Genomic DNA, 12,979 nt, shown 5'->3' on the forward strand with positions numbered 1-12,979 from the left:
TTTGGTCAATATTTATCCCTCAGTCAATGTCACACAAATAGATTACCCGGGCGTGATCACATTGCTGTCTGTGGGAGCTTGCTGTGTTCATATTTGCTGCCACTTTTCCTACATTACTAACTGACACAGCTGAGAGGCAGGATCTACAGGCATTTAGAGAGGCAAGGATTGATTATGGACAGTCAGTGAGGCTTTGTGAGTGGAAAATCACAAATTTACTTTGAGTTTTTTGAAGAGATAATCAAGAAGGTAGATGAGGGCAGTGCAGTTGATGTTGTCTACGCGGACTTTAGCAAGGCCTTTGACAAGGTAATACACAGTAGGTTGTTGCATAAGGTTAAATCTCACGGGATCCAGGGTAAGGTAGCCAATTGTATACAAAATTAGCTTGATGACAGAAGACAGAGAGTGGTTGTAGAGGATTGTTTTTCAACCTGGAGGCCTGTCACCAGCGGTGTGCCTCAGGGATCAGTGCTGTTATTTGAAATTTATGTTAAATGATTTGGATGAGAATTTAGGAGACTTGGCTAGTAAGTTTGCAGATGACACCAAGATTGGTGCACAGTGGAGAGTGAAGAAGGTTATCTAGTAATATAGTGGGATCTTGATCAATTGGGTCAGTGGGCTGATGAATGGCAGATGGAGTTTAATTTAGATAAATGGGAGGTGATGCATTTTGGTAGATTGAACCAGGGCAGGACTTACTCAGTTAAAGATAGGGGCATTCGGGAGAGTTATAGAACAAAGAGACCTAGGGGTATAGGTTCATAGCCGGGGTCAGGTCATATAGAAGTCGAGCTGTCCGGGAGGAGTCAGGATCAGCAGAGTGTTGGAATGGGGATTCATGGTGTTGGTGGGTTGAAGTGCCTTTTCTTTATTTGTGCCTCTATTGGGTGAATTTTCCCATTCCGCCCACCATGGAATCTCAGCGGGTGAGGGACAGACCATGGAAAGGTCCATTAACCTATGGTGGGGTTTCGGGTCAGTGTGGAGTCACAGGTGGACAGGGTGGTGAAGAAGGCATTCAGCATGCTTAGTTTCATTGAATACAGGAGTTGGGTTGTCTCATTGAAGTTGTACAAGACATTGGTAAGGCTACACTTGGAATCCTGTGTACAATTCTGGCGATTCTATTTTATAAAGGGTACTGTTAAACTAGAAAGGGTGCAGAAAATATTTCCTAGGATGCTACTGGGGCTTGATGGTTTGAGTTATAAGGAGAGGCTGGATAGACTGGGACTTTTTTCTCTGGCGCAAAGGAGGCTGAGAGGTGATCTTGCAGAAGTCTACAAATTAATGAGGGGCATGGATGAAGTAAATAGTCAACATCTTCTCCCAAAGACTGGGGAGTCTAAACCTAGAGGGCATAGGTTTAAGGCAAGAGGAGAGAGATACAAAATGGTCCAGAGGGACAATTTTTTTCACACAGAGGGTGGTGAGTGTCTGGAATGAGCTGTCAGAGGTTGTAGTAGAGGCGGGTACAATTCCGTCCTTTAAAAAGCGTTTAGATAGTTACATGGGTATGATGGGTACAGAGGGATATGAGCCAAATGTGGGCAACTGGGACTAGCTTAGCGGTAAAAACTGGGCCGCATGGACAAGTTGAGCTGAAAGGTCAGTTTCCATGCTGTAAACCTCTGTGACTCTATTACAACATTGAGTGAGTACATTTCAAAAGTACTGCATTGGCTGTAAAACAATTTGAGATGTCCAGCTGTCACAAAAAACACCTCTCTGAGCCTGACTGTAAGTCAAAATCTTAGCACTGCAGAGGAATCGACCAACAGTGCATCTATAACATGTTTACATCACTCTCCAGGGATGTTCTGAGCTGAACTAAATCATGCCAACTGAACATGTAATATTCTCAGGCCAGGATTCTCCAATGAGAATGGAAAATTTGGGATGAGTCAAATCTAAGTTCATTGCAGCAGGACTGGAGAATCCCAGCCGAGGGCAAGGTCAGAAAATTCTGGCCCAAGAATCCAAGTGGAAATCTTTCAAGAACAAACGTAGTTAAATGATAATGATAGATATGCCAGGGTTTATAAAGTGTCTTGAGTAGTCGTGAAAGATATGGTAGGATCCATTGATAGTGTGATGAAGAGTTTCTCTCTGAGAGGTTGAACGATTTAGTTAAAGAACGATTACAGCCAGAACTGTCTGACTGTTCACACCAGCAGATCTCACTCACCTGAGGAAGGAGAAGCGCTCTGAAAGCTCGAGATTCCAAATAAACCTGTTGGATTTTAATCTAGTGTTGTGAGTCTTCTTACTCTGCCTGCTCCATCTCCTGGCATCTCCACATCTAGTTCCACCCTCCAGTGGAAACAACCTCCCTGCTATTACCTTATCTATTCCTTTTATAATCTTATATGTGTCTTACAGAACTCCCCTCATTCTTCTAAATTATAATGGGCACTTCTACTCAGTCTCTCCTTATCAGCTAACCCTCTCAACTCTGGAATTAACCTGGAGAATCTCCTCTGCACCCCCTCTAGTGCCAGTATATCCTTTCCCAAATAAGGAGACCTTATTTACCTGCTTTCAATGAAATGATGGGTCAGGTGACAGAGAATTAAAACTGAGCCAGAGTTATTAACCAGAACCAATTACTTGTTGCTTTACTTTCGAGCTGAATGGTTCTTTCAATCTTGATTTTTAAAATGTTATTTATATTCCCCTCAGACATTGGAACAGTTTTAAAGGTGGTGAGTGTCACAAAGGAGAATTTGATCACTGAAGAAGTCGTACTTGAGGAGCTCCAAGTATTTAAGGTAAAGAAACTGTTCTGAAAGTCACAAGCCAGAATTCAATAAATCATTTCTTTGCCATTTATTAAAAGGTTTTCATACTTTGATGTGTATTTATTCTGTTGACCTGAATGGTGCCATCCTGGGCTTAGTACAAGAGATAAATCTCCTGAGTTTGTGGATCTAGCTTTATTTCAAAATAAGGTGGGTTACAGCATAACTCCAGAACAGACACTCAAACAGATTCTGGAGGGGAGAGTTCTTAAAATCCACAGTGAAACCTTCTTTCATTCTACTCAGCTTTAGTTCGCTGTCAAATCTCATTTCAAAAGTGATTGAGAATGGATTGAGTGATCCATTGAATTATTTGGAAATGTTTCAAACTTTCCCAAAGCCTTTTAAAACTTTCAAAATGTAATAGCAGACTACAGGGTAGTAAGCAGAGTTGTTCCCAGATCAGCAGTTATACAATTCTGCTGCTGAAAACAGTAGCTTCTGTATAACTCCAGTCTCTGATTCCTACAGCAGTGATGTGATAATAACCAAGTGTGCGTTGGAAAGACTTGTCACTCATTGTCATTATCTTTCTCGAACTGCCTTGTTGCTTGTGATGGAGTCAAAGATTCAAAAAATTTTAATAAAAAAATTAACTTACAAGCAGGCAAATCAGATTGATGATTTAGCAAAAGATTTACAAACAAATTGAGTTTTTAAAGTGTTACTCCCTCAGTATACATTTCAAGGCTGTGATCATGCTGCATATATATCATTATAATTTAAGTGATTGTATTCAATATTGAAAAACCTTTACTATTTCAGCATTGTGACCAGCTACAAGATCTAAATTCGGAAATGAGAGATTGCCACTAGAAAGACTGCGATATTTCCTTTGTATCGAGTCATTGTTCCGACATTGAATTCTTGTAAATGCTTTTCGAATCTGTTCTTCCTTGCAGCGGGAGTCTGTTCTGGGAGCTTTCACTCACAAACACACTAACATTGTTGAGTATATTATATTCATCCAGAATTCACAGTGGCACAGTGGTTAGCACTGCTGCCTCACAGCACCAGGGACCTGGGTTTGATTCCCGGCTTGGGTCACTGTCAGGGTGGAGTTTGCACATTCTCCCCAGGTCTCTCTGGGTTTCCCCTGGTTTCTTCCCACCGTCTGAAAGATGTGCTGAGTAGGTGCATCAACTCGAACAAGTGCCGGAACGTGGCAACTAGGGGAATTTCGCAGTAACTTCATTGCATTGTTAATGTAAGCCTTATTTGTGACTAATAAATTAACTTTAGTGTGGAACTGTTGTCACTGTTAATCCACTCACTTTATTAAAAGCCTTTGAGGACTGCCAAATTCATTTAATCATTCAGAACAGGAACTGATTAAGTCCTTTAATCCTTTACAAGTGTTCCGAGGAAGCAGCTGAATTGGAAATGTACAACGTTTAACATTCTCCTCCTTATTTTTTTAGGGTCCTTCTCCAATATTAAACATGGAAATATCTTCCAAACAGGTATATTTTGTATTTATATTCGTTCATCTCCATTAATAAGATGTATTTATCTTCCAAAAGAAATCATGACATTAAGAACCACAGAAAGCAGTGATTGATTTTTTTTTACATTTTGATTGCAGCAGCAGTTGTATATCGGTTCGAGAGATGGCTTGGTTCAGCTTTGGCTGCATCGCTGTGATATCTATGGCAAGGCTTGTGCTGAATGCTGTTTAGCCAGAGACCCATACTGCGCCTGGGATGGTGCCTCATGTTCTCGTTATGCAACAGCATCAAAAAGGTGGGTTTGCAGACAGCTGCATCCAGCTTGTTACGGCTCTGAAGTAGCAGAAGCCTCCTCCCCTTTCATATTTCTGGGATTTATTGACTGCCGTGGGTCATTTGCATTTTCTCTCAGAGCTGCATTACTTGACTGACTGCCAAAGATAATCCAGTTACTTTAAAGAAAGCCCACAATATTTTATTTCTGTAGCATGAAAATTGACTCTTATCTCACTCCAAGTTTTCTTGAAGTGATTTAAAAGGAGATCATTTTCTCATGTGGTAATCACTCAATCTTTGCTCTTGTGGTGCCTGACTCCATATTCCTGGCAATGTGATATGTATTGTAAAATAATACTTCCCCACATTTTCTCCCCATTTCTAAAGTTATCATTTCTCATTTTCTGGGCATCAGTCGTCACTCAGTATCATGACAGAGTGCACTCATTATTTTTTGGAAAGGCCCAGATAATGAGGACAAGCTGATGTCGGAGGCTTCCCACCTGAGATCTTCTTCAAACATACTTTCCAAAACTGAGATTGTTGGATAACAAGTAGAGTGGGAATCCCAGCTGATTTTCCAGCCTGGGAATCCACTGATCCAGAGAGTGTAGAGAACGGCCAATAGATGAGATCAGCTACTCCAGCAGAGATCAAATATGATACATCTCTGACTGTCCCGATGTCACTGAAGTCCCAAAATCAGCGTGAAACACAAACTGGACGGGACCCAATCACTTCCCACGCTGCAGGCAGCAACGTGACCCATCTTCATAACAGCTTTTCTTCACTGCCTGCCCATGTGGGGATTAACATTGTGACCAACCCGATACAGATCAGCAACTTTAAAAAATAACCAAGGTCTGAAATCCCAGTTATTTATGAAAGAATGAATCCACTAGAACCCATGGTTTAAAACAGAAGATTGTTTACTTTACAAGAGTCAAGCAAAACAAACAGTACCTTAGAAAACCACTGATACTCTAACAACCAGGACCAGCATGGTTTAAAGGGGAATGGACAGGAAAATTTTACTTCATTCTAAACTATAAAAGACACATTAAATGACGGATACAGCAAAGACAAATCTTACAGATTGGCTCAGCAGTCCATACTGTCCTCTCAGTCACAAAGTTCTTCAAAACCCTGCCTTCCTCATGAAGAATTTGGGGTGGCACAGTGGTTAGCACTGCTGCCTGACAGCACCAGGACCTGTGTTCCATTCCGAGCTTGGGTCACTGTCAGTGTGGAATTTGCACGCTCTCCCCATGTCTGCGTGGGTTTCTTCTGGGTGCTCTGGTTTCCCCCCACCATCCAAAGATGTGCAGATTAGCTAAATTGCCCCTCAGGGAGACCAGCTAGGGAAAATGAAGGGGATTATAGGGATATGGCCTAGGTCGGATTGTGGTCAGTGCAGACTTGATGGGCTGAATGGCCTCTTCTGCACGTAGGGATTCTATGATTCTATAATTTCAACTCCTGTCCTACTGGAAGCTGACCAGTTCCATGGGCATCGGCCTCCCAACAAAGGATACACATTTGTGGAATCTCCTCAACTGAGACAGGATGGCGTAGATCCATGAATGTTATCGCCAAGTAACAGAATCAGCTGCAAAAAATTATTCTGAGTTTCTGGATCTGGATTCTGTCTTCTTCAACTTGCCTGTACTGCACCATTGGACTCATCAACTGCTACTACCCAGCTTGGATGGATCTGTGTCCTTTTATATCTTATAACCAGGTTCAGTTTGCCCAGAAGTTTGGTTTCTAAATCTCAGTTTGTTTTTGTTTCCTCAGTGGGAGAACATAAGGACATAAGAAATAGGAGCAGGAGTAGGCCATCTAGCCCTTCGAGCCTGCCCCGCCATTCAATAAGATCATGGCTGATCTGTCGCTGCTCAGTTCCACTTTCCCGCCCTCTCCCCATAACCCTTAATCCCCTCTCTTATCAAAAACCCATCAACCCGCGTCTTAAAAATATTTAGCGAGGTAGCCTCCACCACTTCAACGGGCAGAGAATTCCAGAGATTCACCACCCTTTGAGTGAAGAAGTTCCTCCTCAACTCCGTTCTAAACCGCCCCCCTTTTATCTTGAGGCTGTGCCCCCTAGTCCTACTGTCTTTTTTGAGCGGGAAGAGTCTCTCCACCTCTATCCTATCCATCCCATTCATCATCTTATACGTCTCAATGAGATCTCCCCTCATTCTTCTAAACTCTAACGAGTACAAGCCCAGTTTATTCAACCTCTCCTCATAGCTCAACCCCCTCAACTCCGGTATCAGCCTAGTAAACCTCCTCTGCACTCCCTCCAAGGCCAAAATATCTTTGCGCAGGTGCGGCGCCCAAAACTGCACACAGTACTCCAGCTGCGGCCTCACCAATGCCCTATACAGCTGCAGCAAGACCTCCCTACTTTTATATTCAATCCCCCTCGCTATGAAGGCCAGCATCCCATTCGCCTTCCTGACCACCTGCTACACCTGCAAGCTGGGTTTTTGCGAGTCATGCACAAGGACCCCGAGGTCCCTCTGCACCATCACCTGCTGCAGTTTTTCGCCCCGTAAGTAATAGTCAGCTAACGTTTTCTGTTTCTGTTTTTAGTTAGGGCCTGCCTCACAACAGTACGAACTTTAAAAGCACAGATTCCCTCACAACATAGAATATGTTCAATTTAGAGTCTCATCGCAAGATTGCACAATTTGATTGGTGTTTTTTAAAGATGTCTGATCCTCAGGTTTTGCATTTTAAAATCACCTGCAGTAAAAAAAATATTTTCATCATTGAAGAGTTAATCTGCTCCCATTGATGGATGAGGAACAGTTGCTGCCTGCAGTCCCCACTCTGTAAATCCCCAGTGTTACTCAGTAGACGGGATGAAAGCTTGGTGCTTTCCTTTGGGATGATTTGTCCTGATGCATTAATTAGCAGAGAGTGTTTCATTCAATAATGTCACTGCTCATCAACACCTGCAGAAAATGTCTTCAGTCAGAGAAAATAATTAAAATTTGAGTCAATCTAACAGTGATGGAAGTCACTTTCTGTGTGTGCGTGAGTGGGACCTAGCACTGGTGAGATTGGTCGCCTGTTGTACAACACAATCAGATTTCTGTCCGTTAATGTTGGTGCAGAGGTCGGTCAGGTGGCTAGCATTGTGCACAAATGATATTTATTGTTTATACTGGGGTGGCACAGTGGCACAGTGGTTAGCACTGCTGTCTCACAGCATCAGGGACCTGGGTTCGATTCCCAGCTTGGGTCACTGTCTATGTGGAGTCTGCACATTCTTCCTGTGTCTGCATGGGTTTCCTCCGGGTGCTCTGGTTTCCTCCCAGAGTCTGAAAGCTGTGCTGGTTAGGTGAATTGGCCATGCTAAATTCTCCCTCAGTGTATCCGAACAGGCACCGGAGTGTAGCGACAAGAGGATTTTCACAGTAACTTCATTGCATTGTTCACATAAGCTGACTTGTGACACTAATAAATAAACTAACTAAACTGAAAATTCTCTACAATACTTTTCTCCACAAAAAAAATTTCAAAATAAAGAGTCTGAAGAGTTTAATTCGGTAGTATTGATCAACTCATTCATTACAGCAATTAACAGGCTCTGATGAAGGGTCATCCAGACTTGAAATGTGGTTCTATTCTCCACAGATACTGTCAGACCTGCTGAGATTTTCCAACATTTTTTGTTTTTGTGTCAGATTCAAACATCTGTAGTAATTTGCTTTTATATCAGCTATGACCACTTGATTTGTTGTTCAAAGGTGATCAACACAAAATAATATAAATATTCTATGGTTTTTATATTTTCATGGGATGTGGGTGTTGCTGGCTGGGCCAGCATTTATTGCCCATCCTAATTACCCTTTAACCAACTGCCTTACTGGGTGGTCTTTTCAGAGGGGAATTTAAGAGTCAACAACATTGCTGTGGGTCTAGAGTCACATGGCAAGGTGGCAGATTTTCTTCTCGAAAGAACATTAGTGAACCAGGTGAGGTTTTATGACAATGGTTTCATGGTCATCGTTACACTTTTCATTCCAGATCTTTTCTTGACTTTCTGTGGTGGTGGGATTTGAACCCGGATCTCTGAAACATCACTCTGGGTCTCTGGATTACTAGCCCAGTGATAATATAACTGTGCCATCATCTCACCCTTTATAGAGCTTTATCAAACAAAATTTGACACTGAGCAAGTAGAAGAGATTTTAGTAGAAGTGACAAATTGCTTTAAGGAGCATCTGAAAGTACAAGCAAGAAAGGGATTCGACAGCAGAGAGCTTTGCAAAGGGAATTTCAGAGGTTCAGGCTTGGCAGCTGAAGACAAAGCCACCAATAGTAAATCAATGAAAACCAGGGATGTGTAAGATGCCAGAACTGGAGATGCACAGGGATCTTAGAAAGTTGTGGGATTGTTTGAAGTAACGGAGAAAGGTAAGGGACAAGACCACAGAGGAATTTGAAAACAAGGATGAGAATTTGTCCTTTTAGGGATTTCACTCACAGCTACTAATCTTAACATTATAGATACTGGTCTCAGCTAAGGAGATATACATCTGTGTTCATAGTAACATTACTTTATACCAGCCCCACTGAAGATATTAGCATTGAGTAATGATATTGTTTAAATGTGTTGCTGATGTTATAGATGTGGGTCTTACATCTTGAATACTGCAATGTGCAGAAGCTGTTGAAAATCATACAAGGCTCACTGATATAACTCTACTTTGATAGGACTATAAATATGAAGCAGAAGTAGGCCATTCATTCCATCGAGTCTGCCTCACCAATCGATGAGGTCATTACTGATCTGATACATTGATCCTGATCTCCACTTTCCCGCCTTATCCTCATAATCCTTGATTCCCTTACTTAGTAAATACCTTTCTATCTCAGCCTTAAACATACTTAATGACCTGGCCTCTACTGCCCTCTGCGGTAAAGAATGCCACAGATTCACTACCTCTGAGGGAAGAAATTCCTCCTCATCTCTGTCTTCAATGGGCGACCCCCTTACTCTGAGATTGTGCCCTCTGTCCCAGACTCTTCGACAAGGGGAAACAATCTCTCAGCATTGGCCCTGTCAAGCCCCCTGAGAATCTGATATGTCTCTATAAGATCACCTCTCATTCCTCTTAACCCCTTTGAGTACAGGCCCAACCTACTCAACCTCTCATAAGAAAATCTCCCCATACCTGGAGTCAACCTAGTGAACCTTCTTTGGACTACCTCCAATGCTGGAATATCTTTCCTTAGATAAGATTGTTCATCAGACTGTTCACAGTTTTCCAGGTGTGATCTAGCTAGTACTCTGTATAGCTTTAGCAAGATTTCCCCATTTTTATATTTCATTCCCTTTTAAATAAAGGCCAACATTCCATTTGCCTTCCCTGTTACTTGCTGAACTTACATGCTCACTTTTTGTGATTTATGCAGAAAAGTTATTAAGGTTTGCTGTGATTATAGAGAATGTCTTTCCTGACGTGATAATGATACAAAAACTATTCAGATGTTCAAAGAAGCATTGAGCTTTGTTTAACAGTGGATTGTTGGGACATTAAATACCCTCAAACAAATTGGTGGGAATTAGAATGAATAACTACTCAGAAAGACAGTGAAGAGATATTTGAAAAAGAGAAACATAAAAACAACACAGGACAAGGAGAGAGTGGATAATGATTCCAGAGAGTTACACAGTTATTATAGAGGAAGTGACCTCTTCCTTTGCAATATAATCCTATCCAACATGATTTCACCTCAGGCTGGAGTTAGTCTTGTAATAGTTTCTAAAAGCCTCTTTTAGAAATGTCTTGCATATCTTTGTTTCATGGTCTCATAGGGTTGAGAAATGATTGGCAAGTTACCCTACCCCTTTCATATTACACACAGTCAGAACCATTTCACCTTGGAAGTATTCATGGTGCTGTAAATATAGGAGATGTATGTACATATTGATTGAAAAATGTGTGTGAAGGTACATGGTCTGTTGTGGAAAGCTTAACTAAGGTTGAAGTCAGGGAAGCAGATGTGGCAAACTGAATGGTAGCCATTAAGTGATGCATGATTAGTGTAACAAACTTGTTATACACCATATTTTCATAGTAAAATGTTGTTTTTGAGTCAATGTGTAGGTGACCTCCATTCATCATCATTCTGTGCATGCTAGAATATAAGGCAATAGATAAATAGTTATTAATCATTGAAGAATAGGTTATTGGGTCTATGCAATTCGACACACCATACTTATGGTAAAGGAAGTGTAATGAAATAACAGATCTATTGTAACAGGGAATGAGTAAATGACTATGAACTGTAAAGCCATTTTGCTTTTGAGATTTTTTCCCTCTTCCGTTAACTTATCAAGGCAAGTTTTTTTTTTGCAGTGAATATTTCATTGACATTTCTGATGTTTGCACAGGCGGACTAGACGCCAGGATGTGAAGCACGGCGACCCAATCAGTCAGTGCTGGGATCTGGAAGAAAGTGAGTGTTTCCACACCCCTTAGTGTAAAAGTTGTTTTTTTTTATGAGTGCTTAGAAGGAAAACAGTCAATAATGTTTTATATGTCAAACCGTAGGAAAAAGCTCTATAGTTTCAGAGTTCAGTAGTGTATACAAATTATTTAATTATTCTGAGTAATATTGAACGATTAGAATTCAGGGATTGTAATTTACCTTACAGCTTGTTAGAACCTCGTACAAGAAAGATTGTAATGTACAGCAAGCCCCAACATGAGGAGTTGAATGTCAGTGAAAGTCTGGCTTACATTTTGATCATTTTTTAAGCAATAAATTAATATCTTGTATAAACTCAGGAACCCTTGTATGTACTGTAACTAATCAGAGGCAATTCATCAAAGATCCTTGGACAGCACCTTCCAAACCACGACCATTTCCATCTCGAAGGATAAGGGCAGCAAATACATGGGAACACCACCACCTGCAAGTTTCCTTCCAAACCACTCACCATCCTGACTTGGAAATATATCCAAAAATATATCCAGATATATTCCTTCGCTATTGCTGGGTCAAAATCCTGGAATTCCCTCCCTGACAGAATTGTGGTTCAACAGAACATGGATAACAGCAAATCAGGAAGGCAACTCACCACCACCTTCTCAAGGGCAACTAGGGATGGGCAATAAACGCTGGCCAGCCAGCGAAGTTCATGTCCCACTGAATAGAAAAAAACATCTCTACCTTTTATTTAGTTGGAAAGAAACACTGAAAACTTCAAAGCTCTGGGAGTCTTAAATGTAACCCAAACTTACGGCCTTGAGGATAGAGAGTGCTTCACTAGTAAATGGGTGTAAGACAGCTTGTCATATTCCAAGAGAATTAGACTTGAGGGAAACCCCACCAACTTCAGGGGGTTCAGGTGGTGATCATGAAAGTGTCACAGGTTCAGAGGAAGCTAGGGTGGAGTACCTTCATGGACCTCCAACTGCTTCTCCATGTCGCTGATGGATAAATTCATGTTTACAACAGCCGGTTTGAGATTGTATGTGGTACCATGCACCAAGAGACATCACAGGAGCTTAATCAATGTTGAGTTTCTCATCAGTAGCCATGCTGCTGATGGCCATTTCTCCATAGAAGATGAGAGAAACCTGTGTTCTAAGCTGAACAATACTTTCTGGAATTAACTTTATCATGATGCTGGGAGAAGTTTGAATGTGTTATGATCTGACAGGTGGGGAGTGGCACATCAGCCAAATCCCAAAGGGAAACTTGTCAAGCTGTCACAACATATTTCATTTTGTATTTTTATTGCTGAAAGATTCATGCACTGAAATCAGAAGACACAAAGTCCAGGAACATTTTTGGGTATTTCAATACTAAATCAAAACATTTATATCAAAAGAAAACTTAAACATACACAGTTAAAATTAGTCTTAGAAAACATTCCCCCTAAAAGATTTCCTACTTGGTTAGACTCACAAGTAACTCACCCTTTAGGCAACAATCCCTCACAGATATTTAATAAATAAAAATCCCGGTAATATTGCCATAAGTAAAACCCATTTTTGCTTCAGGGAAGATACGTCACACAGCTTTTCTGCCTCTCCAACTTTACTGTGGAAATTCAAAGAAATGTTGCAAACCATTTTTACTTCTCTTTGAACTCAACAACCGAGCAAAATAAACCTTTTTTGTCTCAGGTTAGGGTTCATTAACCTGAACTGACGCCGGAATGTGGTGACTAGGGAAGGTCGCAGTAACTTCATTGCAATGTTAATATAAGCCTTACCTGTAACTAATAAATAAACTTGAAAATTCAACTTGGTCACACTTACTTTATGTGCCTGCCGTCCATACTGAGACTTCCTTCAACCCTGCAGACACCCAGACCCTAACTTATTAAATTATGTTCATACACACACGCACTCACAGGCCTGGTTCACAGAATAACACAAACCCCCAAAATATTAAAAATAATACCTTCTT

At 41.2% G+C, this 12,979-nt stretch overlaps 1 protein-coding gene across 3 annotated transcripts in view; it reads left to right on the forward strand.

The window, feature by feature from the left end:
* The window catches only part of sema3d (sema domain, immunoglobulin domain (Ig), short basic domain, secreted, (semaphorin) 3D), a 305,816-nt gene that overhangs the window by 243,302 nt on the left and 49,535 nt on the right, over window positions 1–12,979 (forward strand). For all 3 annotated transcript variants that reach the window (XM_080207776.1, XM_080207777.1, XM_080207778.1), the window contains 4 exons: window positions 2,689–2,777; window positions 4,229–4,270; window positions 4,393–4,550; window positions 10,950–11,014. In XM_080207776.1, coding sequence (XP_080063902.1) covers window positions 2,689–2,777; window positions 4,229–4,270; window positions 4,393–4,550; window positions 10,950–11,014 — 354 coding nt within the window. The remainder of the gene's footprint in view (window positions 1–2,688; window positions 2,778–4,228; window positions 4,271–4,392; window positions 4,551–10,949; window positions 11,015–12,979) is intronic.

This window comes from Carcharhinus amblyrhynchos, chromosome 19 (assembly GCF_965287045.1).
Source record: "Carcharhinus amblyrhynchos chromosome 19, sCarAmb.v2.hapA, whole genome shotgun sequence".
NCBI lineage: Eukaryota > Metazoa > Chordata > Chondrichthyes > Carcharhiniformes > Carcharhinidae > Carcharhinus > Carcharhinus amblyrhynchos.